Genomic DNA, 22,816 nt, shown 5'->3' on the forward strand with positions numbered 1-22,816 from the left:
ATGTGTAAGGTTTATGTTTTTGCCTTGGGTTCCTCACCCATAAGCCTCACCCTAACACCCTGATCAAGTGACAAGTGAACCCAGATCCTTAACCCGGACCCTGAACCCTGTCCGTTTGTGTCTGACTCGTGTTTGACTCCTGTGTCTCCGTCAGAGCCCACGAACCCCCCGGCCTCCAGCGCCCTCCAGTGCTACACCTGTAACCCTCTGACCGGGACCTGCAGCGTCGGCTTCAGCTGCAACTCCCTGGAGGCAAAGTGCTTCACCTCCTTAGGTAGGTCCCACTGAGCAGCTGCAGGGTCTGAGCAGCTGCAGGGTCTGAGCAGCTGCAGGGTCTGAGCAGCTGCAGGGTCTGAGCAGCTGCAGGGTCTGATCAGCTGCAGGGTCTGAGCAGCTGCAGGGTCTGAGCAGCTGCAGGGTCTGAGCAGCTGCAGGGTCTGAGCAGCTGATTGATAAAGTACTGAGTGTGTGATCATGTCGTCTCTGTCCGTGCAGTGATCCCGACGGGCGGCACCTCCGCGGTGCCAGGTCACGGTTGTGCTTCCGATAATTTCTGCGCCGCCGCTTCCTCGCTCGCCACTTCCCCCCTGGTGGCCAACATCGGAAGTATCCAAGGCACTCCCACCTGCTGCACGGGCAACAACTGCAACTTACCACCGGTTACTACTGCAGCCCCCACGACTACTACTACTACAGCAGCCCCTACTACTACTACTACTACAGCAGCCCCTACTACTACTACTACTACTACTACAGCACCCCCCACTACTACTACTACTACTACAGCACCCCCCACTACTACTACTACTACTACAGCACCCCCCACTACTACTACTACTACTACAGCACCCCCCACTACTACTACTACTACTACAGCACCCCCCACTACTACTACTACTACTACTACAGCACCCCCTACTACTACTACTACAGCACCCCCCACTACTACTACTACTACTACAGCACCCCCCACTACTACTACTACTACAGCACCCCCTACTACTACTACTACTACTACTGCAGGTGAGTCACAGCAGGATACTTAACGTCAATGTAAATCATCTTCTGATTCGAAGCTTGGAACCTCCACACTCACCACACACCTCCAATCATTCCTCCATGTTTTTCAGCTCCAACAACCACAGCTACTACTTCTACTACTACTACCGGTGGTGCTACTGCTACTACTACTACTGCTGCTGGTGGTACTACTACTACTACTACTTCTGCTACTACTGCAGGTACGTGACACTCTTACTGCACGTTCACACAGGGATGGTTGTGGTGGATGCCGTTTTAGGGGCGTGTAGATCTGCAGATGTGAACAGATGTGGAGGAATAGCCTCATGTGTTGTGAACCAGAGCTCTGGGACTTAAACAAAGACACACATCAGTGTTTCTTTCCCGGGTCGTGGGGCTGTTGGAGCTGCACCAGCCCCTATGGCGCCTCCTGCAGGTGGTGGTCGGCCTCATGGTTCTCAGGCCTGGTGGTCTCTCATGAGGAGCTTCTGACCCGTCACCTATAGGACCTGTTGATGAATGCTGTGTGTGAGTGAAGGTGTGGGGGTGTCAGAGGGACCGAGTATGGAGTGAACGTACAGTCGTGTCATGTAAAGCTCTTTGTGATACTGTCAAAGTATAAATAAAGATCTTCTAATAAAGTCAATCAGAGCACCATGTCCTTAGAGAAACTGTTAAACTCCGATCACAGACGGAGCTGGGCCCTGACGTTGTGGTTTATTGCAGGCTAACCTGGCTAACCTAGCATAGCCGTAACCACCCGCCCTGTGTTCAGGTGCTCGGGCTGATGTAGGATTAGACACAGGCAGGTCACAGCGTTTGGACTTCGAAGAACACAAGTGTCCGACTCTAATGTCTGTTTGTCTATGTTTTCAGGAGCTGTGTCTCTGCTGCCTCGGGCCCTGCTGCACTCTCTCCTTCCTCTCCTCCTCCTCCTCAAGCTGCTGTTATAAAGCCTCCAGAGGCTCGGGCCCGGCTGCACTCTCCCCCTCCCCTGTGTTTGTAATAATGATGTTTATACACTTACTATTTAAACTAATATTTAAAGATATATAAGTATTTTATTTAGTGTTGGTCCAGTTTCGCCAGTGACGCCAGAGCCGAGGCTGAGGCGAACCACCTTTAAACCAACGCATTGATTCATTTCTGATCCGTGTATTTAAACAGTTCAATAAAAGTCACATCTGAGGAAACTCGCTTTGTGTTTTACTAAACCTGAACAGCCTGAACAGAGTAACACTGAACACAGGAACACCTGAAGGTCTCGCTCTAAGCAAAATAAGTTCATCTGCTTTTGCAAATGAACTCTTATTGTTGCTTTAAACGTAGCAAAGTCAAACCCGTGAGAACCAGTGTTTGATGAAATGTTTATAGCGTCATAAATAAAGACAGGACAGTAAAGAACAGGTGTGTCTCATGAATAACACAGGGCCACACCCCAGGTCCTTTCACGCCCCTGGCCTTTCAGGCGCCAGGTCTTTCAGGTACTCAGGTGGAGCCTTTGTCCTGAAGAGACAGAAATGTGTCATTACCTGAGGAGAGGTTCAGACAAAGAAATACTTTAATTAACCTTGAATCATGGGAGCCATTCTTCTGTTCATCACTACAGGTGTGTCAGGTGACGTGTGTCAGGTGAAGCCTGTCAGGTGACACGCGTCATACGTGGCCTGGTCCTCACGTATGTCCTGGTCCTCACGTATGGCCTGTCCACGACTGTGTCCTCAGTCTCTGTCCGTTACTGCGTGTTTTTTAATGTCACTGATTTGATTTGTGAGGAAACGTAATGTCACCCCTGAAGTGGCTCTGAAATAAACTGATGCTTTACAACAAACTCCTCCAGTGACTTTACTGCGAGCTGTGATTTTATTGTTGACTTTAACAGTAAACGACTCACTGCCCTCGATACAGCTGCACCGTTCAAACTTAAACAGGTTAATCCTAAACCCCTCCCCCTGGAGAAACGAGGAGCTAAAACAACTGAAGAGAAACTGCAGGAAGGCCGAGAGGAGACGGAGGAAAAGCAAAATAACCATAAATGATCAAATATTCCGTGCCCAACAAAAGACCTACAATACAGCAATAAGAAATGCAAGAAACAAATTATTTTCCACAATAATCACCGATCATAAAAATAACCCAAAAGTCTGATTCTCAACGATAGAAAATGTTTTAAAGCCTAATTTAAACAAAACTTTAACCTCACAGACGCCTCTGTGAGGAGTTTGCAGACACTTCAGAGGAAAGAGACACTATCAGATGTAATATTTTATCTACTCAAAGTAACACAGTTCTAAATACATCTGATGGTCTATTTGTTCCAGAGGAAACACTGGACAGTTTTGTCCTGGTTAAAGCTGAGATGTTTGATAAAGTTTTCTCCTCAGTGAGGCCCACCACATGTCTTTTAGACCCGGCCCCAACGCCGTTTTTTAAAACATTTTATGGATCTTTTAGAGACGAGCTTCTAAACATGATGAATTGCTCTCTTCAGACGGGGGTCTTCCCTGCTGCCTTTAAAGGGGCGGTGGTGAGGCCCCTGTTGAAGAAGAGCAATCTGGACTGTAAAGATTTTAACAATTTCAGACCAGTTTCCAACTTACCATTTTTAAGCACAATCTTAGAAAAACTTGTCTTTATCCAACTTAGTGATTTTATTACTGCACAAAATGTCCTTGAGAAATTCCAGTCCGGCTTTAGGGTAAACCACAGCACCGAGACCGCCCTCTTAGAGACTTTAAATGACTTTAGATTAAATGATGACTCACAGAAGGTCACAGTGTTGGTTCTTCTGGATCTGAGCCTTTGATACAGTCGACCACACTATTCTTTTAACTCGTTTAAAACACATGGGCCTCTCTGGTGCTGCACACAAATGGTTTACTTCCTCCCTCACAGACAGGACTTTCATGGTGAGTGTGGATCCTGCTCCTCTGAGGTGCATGGAATTACATGTGGTGTGCCCCAGGGGTGGCTCTCAGGCCCAGTGCTTTTTAACCTGTATATGCTCCCTCTTGGTGATGTCATCAGGAGACACGGGGTCACGTTCACAGTTATGCTGATGATCCAGTTATACATCTCCATGTCTCCTGATGACACCAGGCCATAGATGCACTTTTTAACTGCATTTTAGAATCAAACTATGGATGGCAGATTTTTGACTCTGAGCTGGCGTTTATTCCACACATTAAGAAAATCAAAAAAGATAGGTTTGTACCATGTAAAGAACATAGCCAGAGTTGCCCCATTCTCTCTCGGGCCAACACGGAGACGCTCATGCATGCTTTTATCACCAGTCGTATCCACTACTGTAATGCCCTGCTCTCTGGTCTTCCCAAAAAGAGGATCTCAGGTTTACAGCAGCTCCTGACCAAGACCAGGAGGCGGGACCACATTACACCTGACGAAGACCAGGAGGCGGGACCACATTACACCTGTTTGAGAATCGCTGCATTGGCCCCGTGTGTTTCAGGATCGATTTTAAAGTTCTTTTAATGTTTTTTTTCTTCATTGTTTTTATTATGCAATTAAACAAATAGCACAATGGCAGGACAAACAGACAGCTGGTCTTCCATCCAAGTAACAGCCAAGAGTAAACTATGTCGCGTCCTGCAATAATTCAAAAACTTCCATCATATGGAATCCATGGAAATCTCTTTCGTTAGATTGTAAATGACCTCACGGACAGACAGACGGCTGTCAAAATCAACAATATTCTGTCAGAAACACGTTCTGTCCACTCAGGCGTGCCTCAGGGAAGCGCTCTGGCTCCCACTCTGTTTGTTCATGAATGATCTTTCACATCTGATTCCTGGTGAAATCCAGTCATCAAGCAGGCCTGGGACTGTAAACGATTGTCTTCTTTATGCTGACGACACTACACCCAACAGCTCCCTCTAATGGTAGAGAAAGTGTCCAGTGTCTGTGCACAGACACTGGAGGCGGGGCCTGAGGACGTCATGACGTCCTTAGGCCCCGCCTCCAGTGTAACTTGTTTATTTTCTTTATTGTCTAAGAATCTCCTGGATGTAAAATGTGAGTCCGACAAACAAACAACTTTATCTGAACTCTTTTACTCCTCATTAGAAAAACGTCTCTCACAGTTTCTCCAGGAAATAAAAGATGTGATGATAATTAACCCTAACACTAAACCTGTCAACCCTCACCTGGTTCGGCTTTACCCCAATCTGAAAACAAGGACGAAAACGCAAAACAAAAGAGTGAAAAAAACGTTTAAAAAATGTGACAAAAAAGTAGGTCTTAGCTTTCAAATGAGACATTACTCTGCTGCCCTCCAGTCGAGGAGCTTTTAGATTTGGGTAAAGCAGAACTGGAGAAAATGTGCTTGGTTCAGGCCAGGGCTTCACTGTGAGGTTAAGAACAGGAGGTTACACTGTGGCGCCACCTACTGGCCGCTCTAAGAACTATTGATAAAGTCCATCATGCCTCTGTGAAACCCTCAGGCCTCACAGGAGCTGCTGCAGGAGCTTCACAGGAGAAAGAAAGAACTTAAATCACTGCTGATGTTGAAGTTAAAGATGTTAGAGCGGAAACTTTCAGTCAAAACAACACAGGACTCAGGTTAAACTGTTCTGAACTCATGTCAGACTCGGACAGTTCAAGGCAGATGAACCTGTCAGTGGAGCAGCTCAGGAGCCCCAGGTCTCCAGGACTTGTGAAGGACCTGAGCACCTGTGGTTTCAAAGTGTCCTGGAGGAGGTCACAGAGCTTCTCCAGGACTCGTGAAGGACCTGAGCACCTGTGGTTTCAAAGTGTCCTGGAGGAGGTCACAGAGCTTCTCCAGGACTCGTGAAGGGCCGGAGCGTCTGTGGTTTCAAAGTGTCCTGGAGGAGGTGACAGAGCTTCTCCAGGACTCATGAAGGGCCGGAGCGTCTGTGGTTTCAAAGTGTCCTGGAGGAGGTGACAGAGCTTCTCCAGGACTCATGAAGGGCCGGAGCGTCTGTGGTTTCAAAGTGTCCTGGAGGAGGTGACAGAGCTTCTCCAGGACTCATGAAGGGCCGGAGCGTCTGTGGTTTCAAAGTGTCCTGGAGGAGGTGACAGAGCTTCTCCAGGACTCCTGAAGGGCCGGAGCGTCTGTGGTTTCAAAGTGTCCTGGAGGAGGTCACAGAGCTTCTCCAGGACTCATGAAGGGCCTGAGCACCTGTGGTTTCAAAGTGTCCTGGAGGAGGTCACAGAGCTTCTCCAGGACTCATGAAGGGCCGGAGCGTCTGTGGTTTCAAAGTGTCCTGGAGGAGGTCACAGAGCTTCTCCAGGACTCCTGAAGGGCCGGAGCGTCTGTGGTTTCAAAGTGTCCTGGAGGAGGTGACAGAGCTTCTCCAGGACTCCTGAAGGGCCGGAGCGTCTGTGGTTTCAAAGTGTCCTGGAGGAGGTGACAGAGCTTCTCCAGGACTCGTGAAGGGCCTGAACATCTGTGGTTTCAAAGTGTCCTGGAGGAGGTCACAGAGCTTCTCCAGGACTCGTGAAGGACCTGAACGTCTGTGGTTTCAAAGTGTCCTGGAGGAGGTGACAGAGCTTCTCCAGGACTCCTGAAGGGCCGGAGCGTCTGTGGTTTCAAAGTGTCCTGGAGGAGGTGACAGAGCTTCTCCAGGACTCGTGAAGGGCCTGAACATCTGTGGTTTCAAAGTGTCCTGGAGGAGGTGACAGAGCTTCTCCAGGACTCATGAAGGGCCGGAGCGTCTGTGGTTTCAAAGTGTCCTGGAGGAGGTCACAGAGCTGAGAACAGGATCAGGTTTCTGTGTGACAGCAGGGGGCGCTGTATATTCCTGTTTAGTCCTTCAGAGGGAGATGCTTTAAAGACAAACATCAGCAGATTCCAAAACATAAACTGTCTGCGTTTCCATCACTGGACTAAAATGCGCATTTCGAAGTTAAGCATAATTTACGAGTGATGGAAACACCAAATTTCGCATTTAAACTCTTAATTCGCATAAAAAGTTTATCCGCTCGCTTGAGGTGGTTTTTGATTTGTGCGCATAACTGTTGATGCGTATTTTGCGAGATGGAAACGCAGTTTGTCGAATAAATGTCATGAAGCGAATAAACAGACGCTGGTGCTAGCGTCGTTTCCATGGTAACATGGCTGCTTATGCTGGGTTTAATGCGCCTTAATGGGATTCTTAACAAAACGCATCAGTTCGTGACATGACACGATTCACCCTCTGTTCGTGGAGTTCGCAGCGGAGCGTGTCCTTTCGTGATGAGGAGTGGCGCTTCGTAATTCAGCGTGAGAGCATTCGTACAGCATTCGTACAGCATTCATACAGCATTCGTAGAGCAGAATCACTGTTTTCACGCTCAAAATTGATGGAAACACACGCTACGCCGAAAAGTACTTTTTTGGACCTGCAGCAGCAAAAGGAAAGTCACACACACTCGGCCAGTCCGCGCTCCAGGCCCAGGACAGCACCTGCCGCCGCCGCTCCTCCGGTGCTTTTCCTCCTCCTGCGGTCGTTCCTCCTGATGTTTGGGAGCCAGTCCCTGCCCCCCCATTGCCCCCCCGCTGGAGAACCCCACTGTTGTATATTTGTCACGATTTTCCTGCGTTTGTGGGGAAAAAAGGGACAGTAAGAAGTGCGCCTTTCCCACTGTCCCTGAATGCATCTCCCACGCTGCCTCGCACCAAAACAACAGCGCGTGGTTCCAGCAGCTACACCATGGATAAGTTAAGGCTTATTTACAACCTTAGACACGTAAACCAGGCGGCGTTGGGCGCGGGGCAGGTGAAGACAGGCCTGTGTTTGTGGATTATAAAGTTTTTCCAGCTGGAGCTGAGACTGACCAGACGAGTGAGAATCATGGATAAAGAGGTTTAAGAGCAGCAAGTTCTCCGACGGATCCCCAGAAGATCGAGTGCACAGTGAGTGTAGTGTTTTTATGCTTATTCTGTGGAGGAAAGTCAGCTCAAGTCGTGGAGCTATTGAGCCCAACGAGTCAGGGGAGCACGGCGGAGCAAGACGTCTCTGCTCCGCCTCCAGCCCGGTGTGCGCGGCAGGAGATCTTGTCCACATTCGCCCAATTCTTGACAGATTTTTGACAGAACCCGACAATTCCCAACAGCTCGCAGCAGCTCGCAGCAGCGCGCAGCAGTGCGGGACGCATATTCGTGACCGTGCGTAATATTTCGTGCCATTAATCGTAACACGCAGTAACAGGTCGCAACAGTTCGTGGCGGCGCGTGAAACCTCTACCCCCAAATCAGCCACATTCGTGATCCTCGGCCACGAATGTGGATTCGTGGCATTCGTGACTTGTCGCCGTTATGTGTAAACCCAGCATAAGAAGGACAGGTTTGTGTGGACAGAGGATGAGATTGTGGCCCGGTCTCCATCTTTGGCTCTGGTTTGCCATAGTTACAACAGTGCTGTTATTCGCTAGAACAGCTTGATGGAAACACGTAAAATTCGCATCTGTTATACGCTTTGCTTTAGCGCATTTTGAAAAGATTCGCATTTTGTTTGATGGATGTAAAAGGATAAGCAAAAGTCTGCAACATCAAACATATACAATAGGGAGCAGGCTCATTTGAAGAGAGGCGTCTGTCTGTCAACAAGTGACGCCTCATTTGAAAGCTAAGACCTACAAGACAGATCGTAACATTTTTGTTGCTCTTCAGGCATGTTTTTGTTGTCGCTTTTTCATCCTCGTTTCGTCGCTTTTTGATGCTTCTTTTTGCTTTACGATTTGGGTAAAGCCAAACTGGAGAAGCCTCAGTTCAGGTGGGGGGTAAGAGGTTAGGTTTGGACTGAAGACCGTCCCAAGATGGCCGCCGTGTCACCGCAGGACGGTCCTCCAGGGTGTTTCCTGTTTCTCCCGCCCTGTGATTGGCTGTCCGCCGCGCCCCGCCCCCGCGTGTAAATCCAGTGACGTCATCGCCTCCGCGTCTCCGTCGGATCAAAACATCGTCAACACTTTTTAAAACATCTTCAAAACATCTTTAAAACAACTTTAAACCGCGTCCAAAGCCCCGCGCGCACCCGGCCGGCCCCTGCCTCTCCCCCGCCTCTCCCCCGCCTCTCCCCCGACTGTCCCCGCATGTCCGCATGTCCACCGCCTGAGAAGCCCCGGAGCTGATGGAGCGGATGGAGCAGTGAGTCTGGGATGTTCTGGACTTTACGGGACTTTTAAAGATGGAAGAAGAAGCTGCTCTGAGGCGAGTTATTATTATCTGTTATTACCTCCTAATAATATATATATATATATATATATATATATATATATATATATATATATATATATATATTCTCTGTGTTTCTCTGAGGCATTTCTATCCCTGGGGAGGTTAGTTTGTATCTGCAGCTGAAACTGAGACGGGAAAAGCCGCTCAGGATTAAAACCATCTGTCGGTGATAATCTGTGAGGAGCAGGAGAGCAGGATCAAACTGAATAAACTGAATGAAATGAATAAACTTTTATGTTGAAACCAGTTACAGCAGAAAGTGGGAAAATGAGCTCCTTCCTTTGAGCAGATTCAGTTTATTCTATTTTTACTTACTTCACTCTGATCACAGAGAGAGCGAAACTAAAGTGGGCGGGGCTTAATAAAGTGAGTAAATATAAACTTTTTTTTGTAGAGACGAGACGAAAGACGATGACGATGGACGTCAGACGGACTCGGGCAGAAAGGTACCACTGTGGTCCCCACGGTCACATGACCTCATGTTTAAAAGCCTTTGACACAGACAGGGGGCGCTCTGAGTTAAACTGTTTAAAGTGAGTGCAGTAACTGCAGACACAGACAGGAGGCGCTCTGAGTTAAACTGTTTAAAGTGAGTGCAGTAACTGCAGACACAGACAGGGGGCGCTCTGAGTTAAACTGTTTAAAGTGAGCGCAGTAACTGCAGACACAGACAGGGGGCGCTCTGAGTTAAACTGTTTAAAGTGAGTGCAGTAACTGTAGACACAGACAGGGGGCGCTCTGAGTTAAACTGTTTAAAGTGAGTGCAGTAACTGTAGACACAGACAGGAGGCGCTCTGGGTTAAACTGTTTAAAGTGAGTGCAGTAACTGCAGACACAGACAGGAGGCGCTCTGAGTTAAACTGTTTAAAGTGAGTGCAGTAACTGCAGACACAGACAGGGGGCGCTCTGGGTTAAACTGTTTAAAGTGAGTGCAGTAACTGCAGACACAGACAGGGGGCGCTCTGAGTTAAACTGTTTAAAGTGAGTGCAGTAACTGCAGACACAGACAGGGGGCGCTCTGGGTTAAACTGTTTAAAGTGAGTGCAGTAACTGCAGACACAGACAGGGGGCGCTCTGAGTTAAACTGTTTAAAGTGAGTGCAGTAACTGCAGACACAGACAGGAGGCGCTCTGAGTTAAACTGTTTAAAGTGAGCGCAGTAACTGCAGACACAGACAGGGGGCGCTCTGAGTTAAACTGTTTAAAGTGAGCGCAGTAACTGCAGACACAGACAGGGGGCGCTCTGAGTTAAACTGTTTAAAGTGAGCGCAGTAACTGCAGACACAGACAGGGGGCGCTCTGGGTTAAACTGTTTAAAGTGAGCGCAGTAACTGCAGACACAGACAGGGGGCGCTCTGGGTTAAACTGTTTAAAGTGAGTGCAGTAACTGCAGACACAGACAGGAGGCGCTCCGGGTTAAACTGTTTAAAGTGAGTGCAGTAACTGTAGACACAGACAGGGGGCGCTCTGAGTTAAACTGTTTAAAGTGAGCGCAGTAACTGCAGACACAGACAGGGGGCGCTCTGGGTTAAACTGTTTAAAGTGAGTGCAGTAACTGCAGACACAGACAGGGGGCGCTCTGAGTTAAACTGTTTAAAGTGAGTGCAGTAACTGCTGACACAGACAGGGGGCGCTCTGGGTTAAACTGTTTAAAGTGAGTGCAGTAACTGCAGACACAGACAGGGGGCGCTCTGAGTTAAACTGTTTAAAATGAGCGCAGTAACTGTAGACACAGACAGGAGGCGCTCTGAGTTAAACTGTTTAAAGTGAGTGCAGTAACTGCAGACACAGACAGGGGGCGCTCTGAGTTAAACTGTTTAAAGTGAGTGCAGTAACTGCAGACACAGACAGGAGGCGCTCTGAGTTAGACTGTTTAAAGTGAGTGCAGTAACTGTAGACACAGACAGGGGGCGCTCTGAGTTAAACTGTTTAAAGTGAGCGCAGTAACTGCAGACACAGACAGGAGGCGCTCTGAGTTAAACTGTTTAAAGTGAGTGCAGTAACTGCAGACACAGACAGGAGGCGCTCTGGGTTAAACTGTTTAAAGTGAGTGCAGTAACTGCAGACACAGACAGGAGGCGCTCTGGGTTAAACTGTTTAAAGTGAGTGCAGTAACTGCAGACACAGACAGGAGGCGCTCTGGGTTAAACTGTTTAAAGTGAGCGCAGTAACTGCAGACACAGACAGGAGGCGCTCTGAGTTAAACTGTTTAAAGTGAGCGCAGTAACTGTAGACACAGACAGGGGGCGCTCTGAGTTAAACTGTTTAAAGTGAGTGCAGTAACTGTAGACACAGACAGGGGGCGCTCTGAGTTAAACTGTTTAAAGTGAGCGCAGTAACTGTAGACACAGACAGGGGGCGCTCTGAGTTAAACTGTTTAAAGTGAGTGCAGTAACTGCAGACACAGACAGGGGGCGCTCTGAGTTAAACTGTTTAAAGTGAGTGCAGTAACTGTAGACACAGACAGGGGGCGCTCTGGGTTAAACTGTTTAAAGTGAGTGCAGTAACTGCAGACACAGACAGGAGGCGCTCTGAGTTAAACTGTTTAAAGTGAGTGCAGTAACTGCAGACACAGACAGGGGGCGCTCTGGGTTAAACTGTTTAAAGTGAGTGCAGTAACTGCAGACACAGACAGGGGGCGCTCTGAGTTAAACTGTTTAAAGTGAGTGCAGTAACTGCAGACACAGACAGGAGGCGCTCTGAGTTAAACTGTTTAAAGTGAGTGCAGTAACTGTAGACACAGACAGGGGGCGCTCTGAGTTAAACTGTTTAAAGTGAGTGCAGTAACTGTAGACACAGACAGGGGGCGCTCTGGGTTAAACTGTTTAAAGTGAGTGCAGTAACTGCAGACACAGACAGGAGGCGCTCTGGGTTAAACTGTTTAAAGTGAGTGCAGTAACTGCAGACAAAGACAGGAGGCGCTCTGGGTTAAACTGTTTAAAGTGAGTGCAGTAACTGTAGACACAGACAGGGGGCGCTCTGAGTTAAACTGTTTAAAGTGAGTGCAGTAACTGCAGACACAGACAGGAGGCGCTCTGGGTTAAACTGTTTAAAGTGAGTGCAGTAACTGCAGACACAGACAGGGGGCGCTCTGAGTTAAACTGTTTAAAGTGAGTGCAGTAACTGTAGACACAGACAGGGGGCGCTCTGAGTTAAACTGTTTAAAGTGAGTGCAGTAACTGCAGACACAGACAGGAGGCGCTCTGAGTTAAACTGTTTAAAGTGAGTGCAGTAACTGTAGACACAGACAGGGGGCGCTCTGGGTTAAACTGTTTAAAGTGAGTGCAGTAACTGCAGACACAGACAGGAGGCGCTCTGAGTTAAACTGTTTAAAGTGAGTGCAGTAACTGCAGACACAGACAGGAGGCGCTCTGAGTTAAACTGTTTAAAGTGAGCGCAGTAACTGTAGACACAGACAGGGGGCGCTCTGAGTTAAACTGTTTAAAGTGAGTGCAGTAACTGCAGACACAGACAGGAGGCGCTCTGAGTTAAACTGTTTAAAGTGAGTGCAGTAACTGCAGACACAGACAGGAGGCGCTCTGAGTTAAACTGTTTAAAGTGAGCGCAGTAACTGTAGACACAGACAGGGGGCGCTCTGGGTTAAACTGTTTAAAGTGAGTGCAGTAACTGTAGACACAGACAGGGGGCGCTCTGAGTTAAACTGTTTAAAGTGAGTGCAGTAACTGTAGACACAGACAGGAGGCGCTCTGAGTTAAACTGTTTAAAGTGAGTGCAGTAACTGCAGACACAGACAGGAGGCGCTCTGAGTTAAACTGTTTAAAGTGAGTGCAGTAACTGCAGACACAGACAGGGGGCGCTCTGAGTTAAACTGTTTAAAGTGAGTGCAGTAACTGCAGACACAGACAGGGGGCGCTCTGGGTTAAACTGTTTAAAGTGAGTGCAGTAACTGTAGACACAGACAGGAGGCGCTCTGAGTTAAACTGTTTAAAGTGAGTGCAGTAACTGCAGACACAGACAGGGGGCGCTCTGAGTTAAACTGTTTAAAGTGAGTGCAGTAACTGCAGACACAGACAGGGGGCGCTCTGAGTTAAACTGTTTAAAGTGAGCGCAGTAACTGCAGACACAGACAGGGGGCGCTCTGAGTTAAACTGTTTAAAGTGAGCGCAGTAACTGCAGACACAGACAGGAGGCGCTCTGAGTTAAACTGTTTAAAGTGAGCGCAGTAACTGCAGACACAGACAGGAGGCGCTCTGAGTTAAACTGTTTAAAGTGAGCGCAGTAACTGCAGACACAGACAGGGGGCGCTCTGAGTTAAACTGTTTAAAGTGAGCGCAGTAACTGCAGACACAGACAGGGGGCGCTCTGAGTTAAACTGTTTAAAGTGAGTGCAGTAACTGCAGACACAGACAGGGGGCGCTCTGAGTTAAACTGTTTAAAGTGAGTGCAGTAACTGCAGACACAGACAGGGGGCGCTCTGAGTTAAACTGTTTAAAGTGAGCGCAGTAACTGTAGACACAGACAGGAGGCGCTCTGAGTTAAACTGTTTAAAGTGAGTGCAGTAACTGTAGACACAGACAGGGGGCGCTCTGAGTTAAACTGTTTAAAGTGAGTGCAGTAACTGCAGACACAGACAGGGGGCGCTCTGAGTTAAACTGTTTAAAGTGAGCGCAGTAACTGTAGACACAGACAGGAGGCGCTCTGAGTTAAACTCTTCCCTCTTTAGGAAAGTGAGCGCTGTAAACTCCAGAGTCTCCGAGTCCAACTCAACTCTCAGATCAACAAAGAACTGAGGCTTCGGAGCGGAGCCGAGAACCTGCTCAGGTAAAGATACTGTAATAATACTGCAATACTACTACAATAGTACTACTACTACTACTACAGTAATACTACTACAGTTCTACTACAATACTACTACTACTACTACAGTACTACTACTACAGTTCTACTACAATACTACTACAATACTACTACAGTACTACTACCACTACACCACCACAATACTGCAGAACTACAGTACAGCAGGTCAACAGAGAACCTGCTCAGGTAAAGATACACCACTCACAATGCTACAATACCAGTACACTCATACTACTTCTACTACAGTACTACTACAGTTCGGCTATTGTACTACTACAGTACTACAGTCGTCACTACAGCATCACTGCAGCTCCTCCTTTACTCGTTTCAGGGCGACGTCGAACCCGAAAGTGAAGGAAACTGTGGCTCTGGAGCTGAGCTTCGTCAACTCCAACCTTCAGCTGCTCAAAGAGGAGCTGGAGGAGCTGAACAGCTGCATGGACCCGTACCAGGACCAGGGGTAACTACACTATAATAATAATAATAATAATAATAATAATAATAATAATAATAATAATAATAATAATAATAATAATAATAATAATAATAATGATGGTGAAAGGTTAAACCAGAAACTTGATAACATTAATTTGACCCTGCAGCTGTTCGTCTCTGACCTTTGACCCTGCAGCTGTTCGTCTCTGACCTTTGACCCTGCAGCTGTTCGTGTTTGATCTTTGACCCTGCAGCTGATCGTCTCTGACCTTTGACCCTGCAGCTCTTCGTCTCTGACCTTTGACCCTGCAGCTGATCGTCTCTGACCTTTGACCCTGCAGCTGTTCGTCTCTGACCTTTGACCCTGCAGCTGTTCGTGTTTGATCTTTGACCCTGCAGCTGATCGTCTCTGACCTTTGACCCTGCAGCTGTTCGTCTCTGACCTTTGACCCTGCAGCTGTTCGTCTCTGACCTTTGACCCTGCAGCTGTTCGTCTCTGACCTTTGACCCTGCAGCTGTTCGTCTCTGACCTTTGACCCTGCAGCTGTTCGTGTTTGATCTTTGACCCTGCAGCTGTTCGTGTTTGATCTTTGACCCTGCAGCTGTTCGTGTTTGACCTTTGACCCTGCAGCTGTTCGTGCCTGACCTTTGACCCTGCAACTGTTCGTGTTTGATCTTTGACCCTGCAGCTGTTCGTGTCTGACCTTTGACCCTGCAGCTGATCGTCTCTGACCTTTGACCCTGCAGCTGTTCGTCTCTGACCTTTGACCCTGCAGCTGTTCGTGTTTGATCTTTGACCCTGCAGCTGATCGTCTCTGACCTTTGACCCTGCAGCTGTTCGTCTCTGACCTTTGACCCTGCAGCTGTTCGTGTTTGAACTTTGACCCTGCAGCTGATCGTCTCTGACCTTTGACCCTGCAGCTGATCGTGTTTGATCTTTGACCCTGCAGCTGATCGTCTCTGACCTTTGACCCTGCAGCTGTTCGTCTCTGACCTTTGACCCTGCAGCTGTTCGTGTTTGATCTTTGACCCTGCAGCTGTTCGTGTTTGATCTTTGACCCTGCAGCTGTTCGTGTTTGATCTTTGACCCTGCAGCTGATCGTCTCTGACCTTTGACCCTGCAGCTGTTCGTGTCTGACCTTTGACCCTGCAGCTGTTCGTGTTTGAACTTTGACCCTGCAGCTGATCGTCTCTGACCTTTGACCCTGCAGCTGATCGTCTCTGACCTTTGACCCTGCAGCTGTTCGTCTCTGACCTTTGACCCTGCAGCTGTTCGTGTTTGATCTTTGACCCTGCAGCTGATCGTCTCTGACCTTTGACCCTGCAGCTGTTCGTCTCTGACCTTTGACCCTGCAGCTGTTCGTGTTTGATCTTTGACCCTGCAGCTGTTCGTGTTTGATCTTTGACCCTGCAGCTGTTCGTGTTTGACCTTTGACCCTGCAGCTGTTCGTGCCTGACCTTTGACCCTGCAACTGTTCGTGTTTGATCTTTGACCCTGCAGCTGTTCGTGTCTGACCTTTGACCCTGCAGCTGATCGTCTCTGACCTTTGACCCTGCAGCTGTTCGTGTTTGATCTTTGACCCTGCAGCTGTTCGTGTTTGACCTTTGACCCTGCAGCTGTTCGTGTTTGATCTTTGACCCTGCAGCTGATCGTCTCTGACCTTTGACCCTGCAGCTGTTCGTCTCTGACCTTTGACCCTGCAGCTGTTCGTGTTTGATCTTTGACCCTGCAGCTGATCGTCTCTGACCTTTGACCCTGCAGCTGATCGTGTTTGATCTTTGACCCTGCAGCTGATCGTCTCTGACCTTTGACCCTGCAGCTGTTCGTCTCTGACCTTTGACCCTGCAGCTGTTCGTGTTTGATCTTTGACCCTGCAGCTGTTCGTGTTTGATCTTTGACCCTGCAGCTGTTCGTGTTTGATCTTTGACCCTGCAGCTGATCGTCTCTGACCTTTGACCCTGCAGCTGTTCGTGTCTGACCTTTGACCCTGCAGCTGTTCGTGTTTGATCTTTGACCCTGCAGCTGATCGTCTCTGACCTTTGACCCTGCAGCTGATCGTGTTTGATCTTTGACCCTGCAGCTGATCGTCTCTGACCTTTGACCCTGCAGCAGTTCGTGTCTGACCTTTGACCCTGCAGCTGTTCGTGTTTGATCTTTGACCCTGCAGCTGTTCGTGTTTGATCTTTGACCCTGCAGCTGTTCGTGTTTGATCTTTGACCCTGCAGTTGTTCGTGTTTGACCTTTGACCCTGCAGCTGTTCGTGTTTGACCTTTGACCCTGCAACTGTTCGTGTTTGATCTTTGACCCTGCAGCTGTTCGTGTCTGACCTTTGACCCTGCAGCTGATCGTCTCTGACCTTTGACCCTGCAGCTGTTCGTGTCTGACCTTTGACCCTGCAGCTGTTCGTGTTTGATCTTTGACCCTGCAGCTGTTCGTGTTTGATCTTTGACCCTGCAGTTGTTCGTGTTTGACCTTTGACCCTGCAGCTGTTCGTCTCTGACCTTTGACCCTGCAGCTGTTCGTGCCTGACCTTTGACCCTGCAGCTGTTCGTGTTTGACCTTTGACCCTGCAGCGTGTCTGACCTTACAGCTGTTCTCGTTGCAGTGAGGCGGTGAACGTTCCCATGATTCCTCTGGGTTTGAAGGAAACTAAAGAAGTCGACTTCAGTCTCTGCATCAAGGTCAGACCCGTAACGACACTGACAGAGCTTCATTTCAGTCGGAGCAGACTCCGATACAGCAAATGTCCAAATGTTTCCCTGATCATTATTTGATCAAATCAAAACTCTATTTATCTCAAAGGGCGATTCTGTTCTCTGGTCATAAAAACAATAAATAGGAGAAACATACATTCAATACATATGTCATGAACTTTAACTGCATCAGGACACAAATAATAAACACTGGCTTCCTCGGAATGAAAGACTTTGAATCGCGGTTTCTGTTCTGACTGACCAACATCACGCTCATGTTTCTGAATGTTGTCTCCACTTTCAGACGCCTTTATGAGGAAATAATGAGACCGTCGTTCATATGAGCTGAAAGAGACGACTTTGAACTTTGGGACAGTTTTTGTTTCATGTGAATCAGCCTCAGGAATTACAGAGAAATGAGCGACAAACCAAGTCATTTTGTTTTTATAATGAGGGTTAGTTCTCTGGGCCCCCAAAGATTTGAGCGGGTGCTCCAGCCCTGCAGAACACTACGAGGAACACACAGAGAGACAGGAAACAGCCAATCTGAACTTCCTGTCATTGTACAGTTAAAAAAACTGAATTTGGATCCAAAAACGTTCACATTAAAGCGTTTTTCTGGGGAGAGGGGTAGTGTATATGTACGAGACAGTGGCTTTTGTGAATAAAGCGGGAAAGTAGGAAAATAATTTCAGGAGAAACTCTGACAGAGGCAAACATGCTGCCAGAATAAGAACTCTGACTATTTTCACAAAGGATGGGTGGGCCACTTAACAAGCCACTTAAAAAGCCAATTGAAAGTCAATATGGCCGACTTCCTGTGCGTCTGGGCGTGGTGCTCCATTTGAGTTTTTAGTTTGTCCTGATGTCCCCTTTCACTGTACCGAGGGGTACCTCGTTTTCATTTGAATAGGGGTCAACTTTGAGCGGGCGCTGTGGAGCCATTTTGTTTTGGGCGTGGCCAATTCGTTCATTTCCATAAATGTTTATCCCCGAATGACTCTGGCAAATTTGGTGAGTTTTCAGCGACGTTTAGCAGGTCAAAAAAGCGGTCGTTTACGAAACAACAGTCCCTTGACCGGGGTCCGCGTCCGGCTCGGGCCTAATACCTGTAAATAACGATGCCTCACTGCAGTCGACTCAGAGCCTCCTGTCGTTGCAGGACGTCATCAGTGAACATTACGGCGAAGACGGAGACGAGTTCGAGGCCGAGATCCGAGCCCTGAACCAGCTGCGTCAGGTGTGACCCGGTCCAGTCGACGCACTGCGGATAAACTTCATGTCTTTATAAACACTTTGTCTCTGCAGGCGACTCGAACGCCGAGCCGTGATCAGCCCGGCCTCGATTTACTGCTGCAGTATTACAACCAGCTCTACTACGTGGACCAGCGCTTCTGCAGCAGCCACGGCCACCTGGGGGCGCTGTTCCACTGGTAAACACACACTACAGCCTCCTGGAGGCGCTGTTCCACTAAATAAACACACTACGGCCTCCTGGGGGCGCTGTTCCACTGGTAAACACACACTACAGCCTCCTGAGGGCGCTGTTCCACTGGTAAACACACACTACAGCCTCCTGGGGGCGCTGTTCCACTAAATAAACACACTACGGCCTCCTGGGGGCGCTGTTCCACTGGTAAACACACACTACAGCCTCCTGGAGGCGCTGTTCCACTAAATAAACACACTACGGCCTCCTGGGGGCGCTGTTCCACTAAATAAACACACTACGGCCTCCTGGGGGCGCTGTTCCACTAAATAAACACACTACGGCCTCCTGGAGGCGCTGTTCCACTAAATAAACACACTACGGCCTCCTGGAGGCGCTGTTCCACTAAATAAACACACTACAGCCTCCTGGGGGCGCTGTTCCACTGGTAAACACACACTACTGCCTCCTGTGGGCGCTGTTCCACTGGTAAACACACACTACGGCCTCCTGGGGGCGCTGTTCCACTGGTTTAAATGTGTGGGTTTATGTTAGTTCCAATGATCTGCTCAGAGAGATTCTGAATAACCTCGTGTGTTGCAGGTTCGACTCCCTGACCGGCGTGCCCTCGTGTCAGAAGGCGCTGGCGTTTGAAAAGGGCAGCGTCCTGTTCAACGTCGGCGCTTTGTTCACTCAGATCGGAGCCAGACAAGATCGATCCGACCCCGAGGGAATCGAGCTCGCCATCGCCGCCTTCAGGAGAGCGGCGGGTACGACGCGGAGACAAGGGTTCTTAGGAGACCCTGCAGCTGCTCTGTCTGTTTTACAGCAGACCCTGCAGCTGCTCTGTCTGTTTTATAGCAGACCCTGCAGCTGCTCTGTCTGTTTTATAGCAGACCCTGCAGGTGCTCAGTACAGTCTGTTTTATAGCAGACCCTGCAGGTGATCAGTACAGTCTGTTTTACAGCAGACCCTGCAGCTGCTCTGTCTGTTTTATAGCAGACCCTGCAGCTGATCAGTACAGTCTGTTTTATAGCAGACCCTGCAGCTGCTCAGTACAGTCTGTTTTGCCTGTGCCTCATTTGAAAGCTAAGACCTGCACCTGTCTCTCACCTGGTGACAGGAGCGTTCCTGTACCTGAGGCAGCACTTCTGTAACGCTCCGAGCCTGGACATGTCGGAGCCGTCGCTGTGGACGCTGCAGCTGCTGATGACGGCGCAGGCCCAGGAGTGTGTTCTCGAACGCACCACGAAACAGGACCATGAACGCACCACAGAGACCCTGCAGCTGCTCCGGCTGGCTCAGGAAACCACACAGGTGAGTCCAGGAGACACACAGGTGAGTCCAGGAGACGGCGATACTTACAGGTGTTCAGGTCTGTTATTTTCACAGGTGTCAGAGCGGTACTTGCAGGTGTTCAGGTCTGTTGTTTTCACAGGTGTCAGAGCGATACTTGCAGGTGCTCAGGTCTGTTATCTTCACAGGTGTCAGAGCGGTACTTGCAGGTGTTCAGGTCTGTTGTTTTCACAGGTGTCAGAGCGATACTTGCAGGTGCTCAGGTCTGTTATCTTCACAGGTGTCAGAGCGATACTTGCAGGTGTTCAGCTCTGTTGTTTTCACAGGTGTCAGAGCGATACTTGCAGGTGTCCAGTTGTGTTGTTTTCACAGGTGTCAGAGCGGTACTTGCAGGTGTTCAGGTCTGTTATATTCACAGGTGTCAGAGCGATACTTGCAGGTGTTCAGCTCTGTTGTTTTCACAGGTGTCAGAGCGGTACTTGCAGGTGTTCAGCTCTGTTGTTTTCACAGGTGTCAGAGCGATACTTGCAGGTGTTCAGGTCTGTTGTCTTCACAGGTGTCAGAGCGATACTTGCAGGTGTCCAGTTGTGTTGTTTTCACAGGTGTCAGAGCGGTACTTGCAGGTGCTCAGGTCTGTTATCTTCACAGGTGTCAGAGCGGTACTTGCAGGTGTTCAGGTCTGTTGTTTTCACAGGTGTCAGAGCGATACTTGCAGGTGCTCAGGTCTGTTATCTTCACAGGTGTCAGAGCGATACTTGCAGGTGTTCAGCTCTGTTGTTTTCACAGGTGTCAGAGCGATACTTGCAGGTGTCCAGTTGTGTTGTTTTCACAGGTGTCAGAGCGGTACTTGCAGGTGTTCAGGTCTGTTATATTCACAGGTGTCAGAGCGATACTTGCAGGTGTTCAGCTCTGTTGTTTTCACAGGTGTCAGAGCGGTACTTGCAGGTGTTCAGCTCTGTTGTTTTCACAGGTGTCAGAGCGATACTTGCAGGTGTTCAGGTCGATGGCTCAGCCGCTGATGAAGAACTACGTCCCGTTCTCGTGGGCGTCGATGGTTCGGGTGAAGCTGCAGCACTTCACGGCGCTGTCGCACTTCTACGCCGCCCGGGCCCTCGGTCGCTACGGTAACAGCCCCGCGCTCACACGCCCGACACAGGACGGGCGTCTGACACAGGGCGACGAGGACCACGAGGACCACGAGGCGCTGCTTCAGTTCTACTGTCACTGCTCCACCATCACCGGCCTCCTGAGGGCGCCAGAGGGCCGGCGCCAGCTCCGTGAGTCAGAACCAGGACTGAACCCAGACTGAACCTTGACCTCAGACTGACCCCTGACCTCTGACCTCTGAACCCTGACCTCTGACCCATGACCCCTGACCCCTGACCTCTGACCTCTGTGTCCAGGGAAGCGCCACCTCCGCTCCGCGCTCATGCTGTGGGAGGAGTCTCTGCGTTTGCACGGTTTGTGTAAAGTCCTGAGGAAGATGGACGTCCTTCAGTCCGTCCTGTCCTCGGCCCACGGCCTCGCGTTGGACATGTACTCAGACCTGGACCAGGAGGACGACTTCGAGGAGACGCCGGACGCTCCCACGGTGCAGGGTCAGTCACCAAAACATGAATATTAAGTGTTCTACAAACATATTACATTGTTTTTATTATAAAAGAGTCAGAGGGAGCAGACCCTGCAGGTGCTCAGTCCTGTCTGTCCTTTCTCAGCTCACAGTGACCACAGTCTGGACCCGATCGTCCCGGACTTTTCCTCCATCCAGGTCCAAGACCTTTTCCAGCGGCTGGTGAGTTTGACCTCCAGTTTAACCCCCTCTATCCCGGTTTAACCCTAACCCTAACCCGCTCTAACCCGGTCTCTAACCCGGTCTCCAGGGGCCCCTGTGCCTGTTCTCGGCCCGGTCCCACTGGGGGCCTGTTCGGACGGTGGTTTTGCCCCAGACCAGAGGCTCGTCTCTGGGCCTGACGCTGCGCGGAGACGCCCCGGTGCTGGTGGTCGCGGTGGTGCCGGGAGGAGCCGCTCAGGTGAGGGCGGTCTCTGTGGTACTGAGAGGCGGGGCTTTACAAAGGGGCGGGGCTCAGACCTGTGTGTCTCGCAGGAGGCGGGGCTTTGTGAGGGCGATTACATCATCGCCGTGAACGGACGCGACACTAAATGGGCCAAACACAGAGAGGTGGTGGAGCTGCTGCAGCGGAGCCCAGAGGCCGCCACCAGCGCGCCAGCCTGCCCCGAGACCTGCCCCGAGACCTGCCCTGAGACCTGCCCCCCACACGTCCACAGCCAGGACAGAGCGGCTCAGCAAGAGGCGGTGGTCCGGGTGGTCACGCTGCACTCAGACCGCGCTCTGCAGGTAACTCACCCGTCTCACCCCGCCCCTCACCCGTCTCACCCTGTCCCTGTGTTTGTGTCAGATGCCCCGCAGCCGCTCGGCCACAGACTGTCGGAGCCAGAAGGAAAACTCCGCCCACTCGTCCAAACGCTCCGCCCTGATCCTGAACTGGAGACGACGGAAAAACGAACAGCGCTCCCGCCAGGCCCCGCCCGAGCCCCGCCCACTCACCCCCGACCCCGGGCTGCTGTACTGACCACGCCCTCACAGACCACGCCCCCTGCTCTGAGCACCCTAAGAACTGGTCTCCTCCACGCAGACCCTGCAGGTGCTCAGTCAATTATTCTTTAAATGTGTTAAACACTGAGACATTACTGTACTAAGAGCCAAAACAGCACACGCTTCAGTATCGGATATTTGGGATAAATCGGCTCCGATATCAATACCAGGATCGGATCGAAGCGTCTCCAGTTTTTAATGTGAACTTTGAACTTTAGGGAAAAACCTTTGGTTTAATTTAAAGGTTTTAATTTAAATCAATAAAAGATGGATTTGAGTCTGTTTGATTTCTTTGAGGAACACAGTGATGGACTAAA

At 49.6% G+C, this 22,816-nt stretch overlaps 1 protein-coding gene across 1 annotated transcript; it reads left to right on the forward strand.

The window, feature by feature from the left end:
- Positions 1 to 22,476, forward strand: LOC306964902 (rhophilin-1-like; the record flags this gene model as incomplete). Its single annotated transcript, XM_079559069.1, has 18 exons — positions 1 to 28; positions 155 to 274; positions 496 to 659; positions 1,897 to 2,018; positions 9,609 to 9,660; positions 13,898 to 13,995; positions 14,363 to 14,491; positions 17,073 to 17,148; positions 18,323 to 18,400; positions 18,469 to 18,593; positions 19,193 to 19,359; positions 19,713 to 19,906; positions 20,856 to 21,162; positions 21,289 to 21,483; positions 21,601 to 21,677; positions 21,766 to 21,915; positions 21,990 to 22,241; positions 22,303 to 22,476. 18 exons carry the CDS (start codon positions 1 to 3, stop codon positions 22,474 to 22,476), a joined length of 2,508 nt encoding a protein of 835 aa, XP_079415195.1.
- Positions 22,477 to 22,816: the final 340 nt, after the last annotated feature.

The sequence above is a fragment of the Gobius niger genome, assembly GCF_951799975.1.
Source record: "Gobius niger genome assembly, chromosome: 6".
In the NCBI taxonomy this organism is placed as follows: Eukaryota; Metazoa; Chordata; class Actinopteri; order Gobiiformes; family Gobiidae; genus Gobius; species Gobius niger.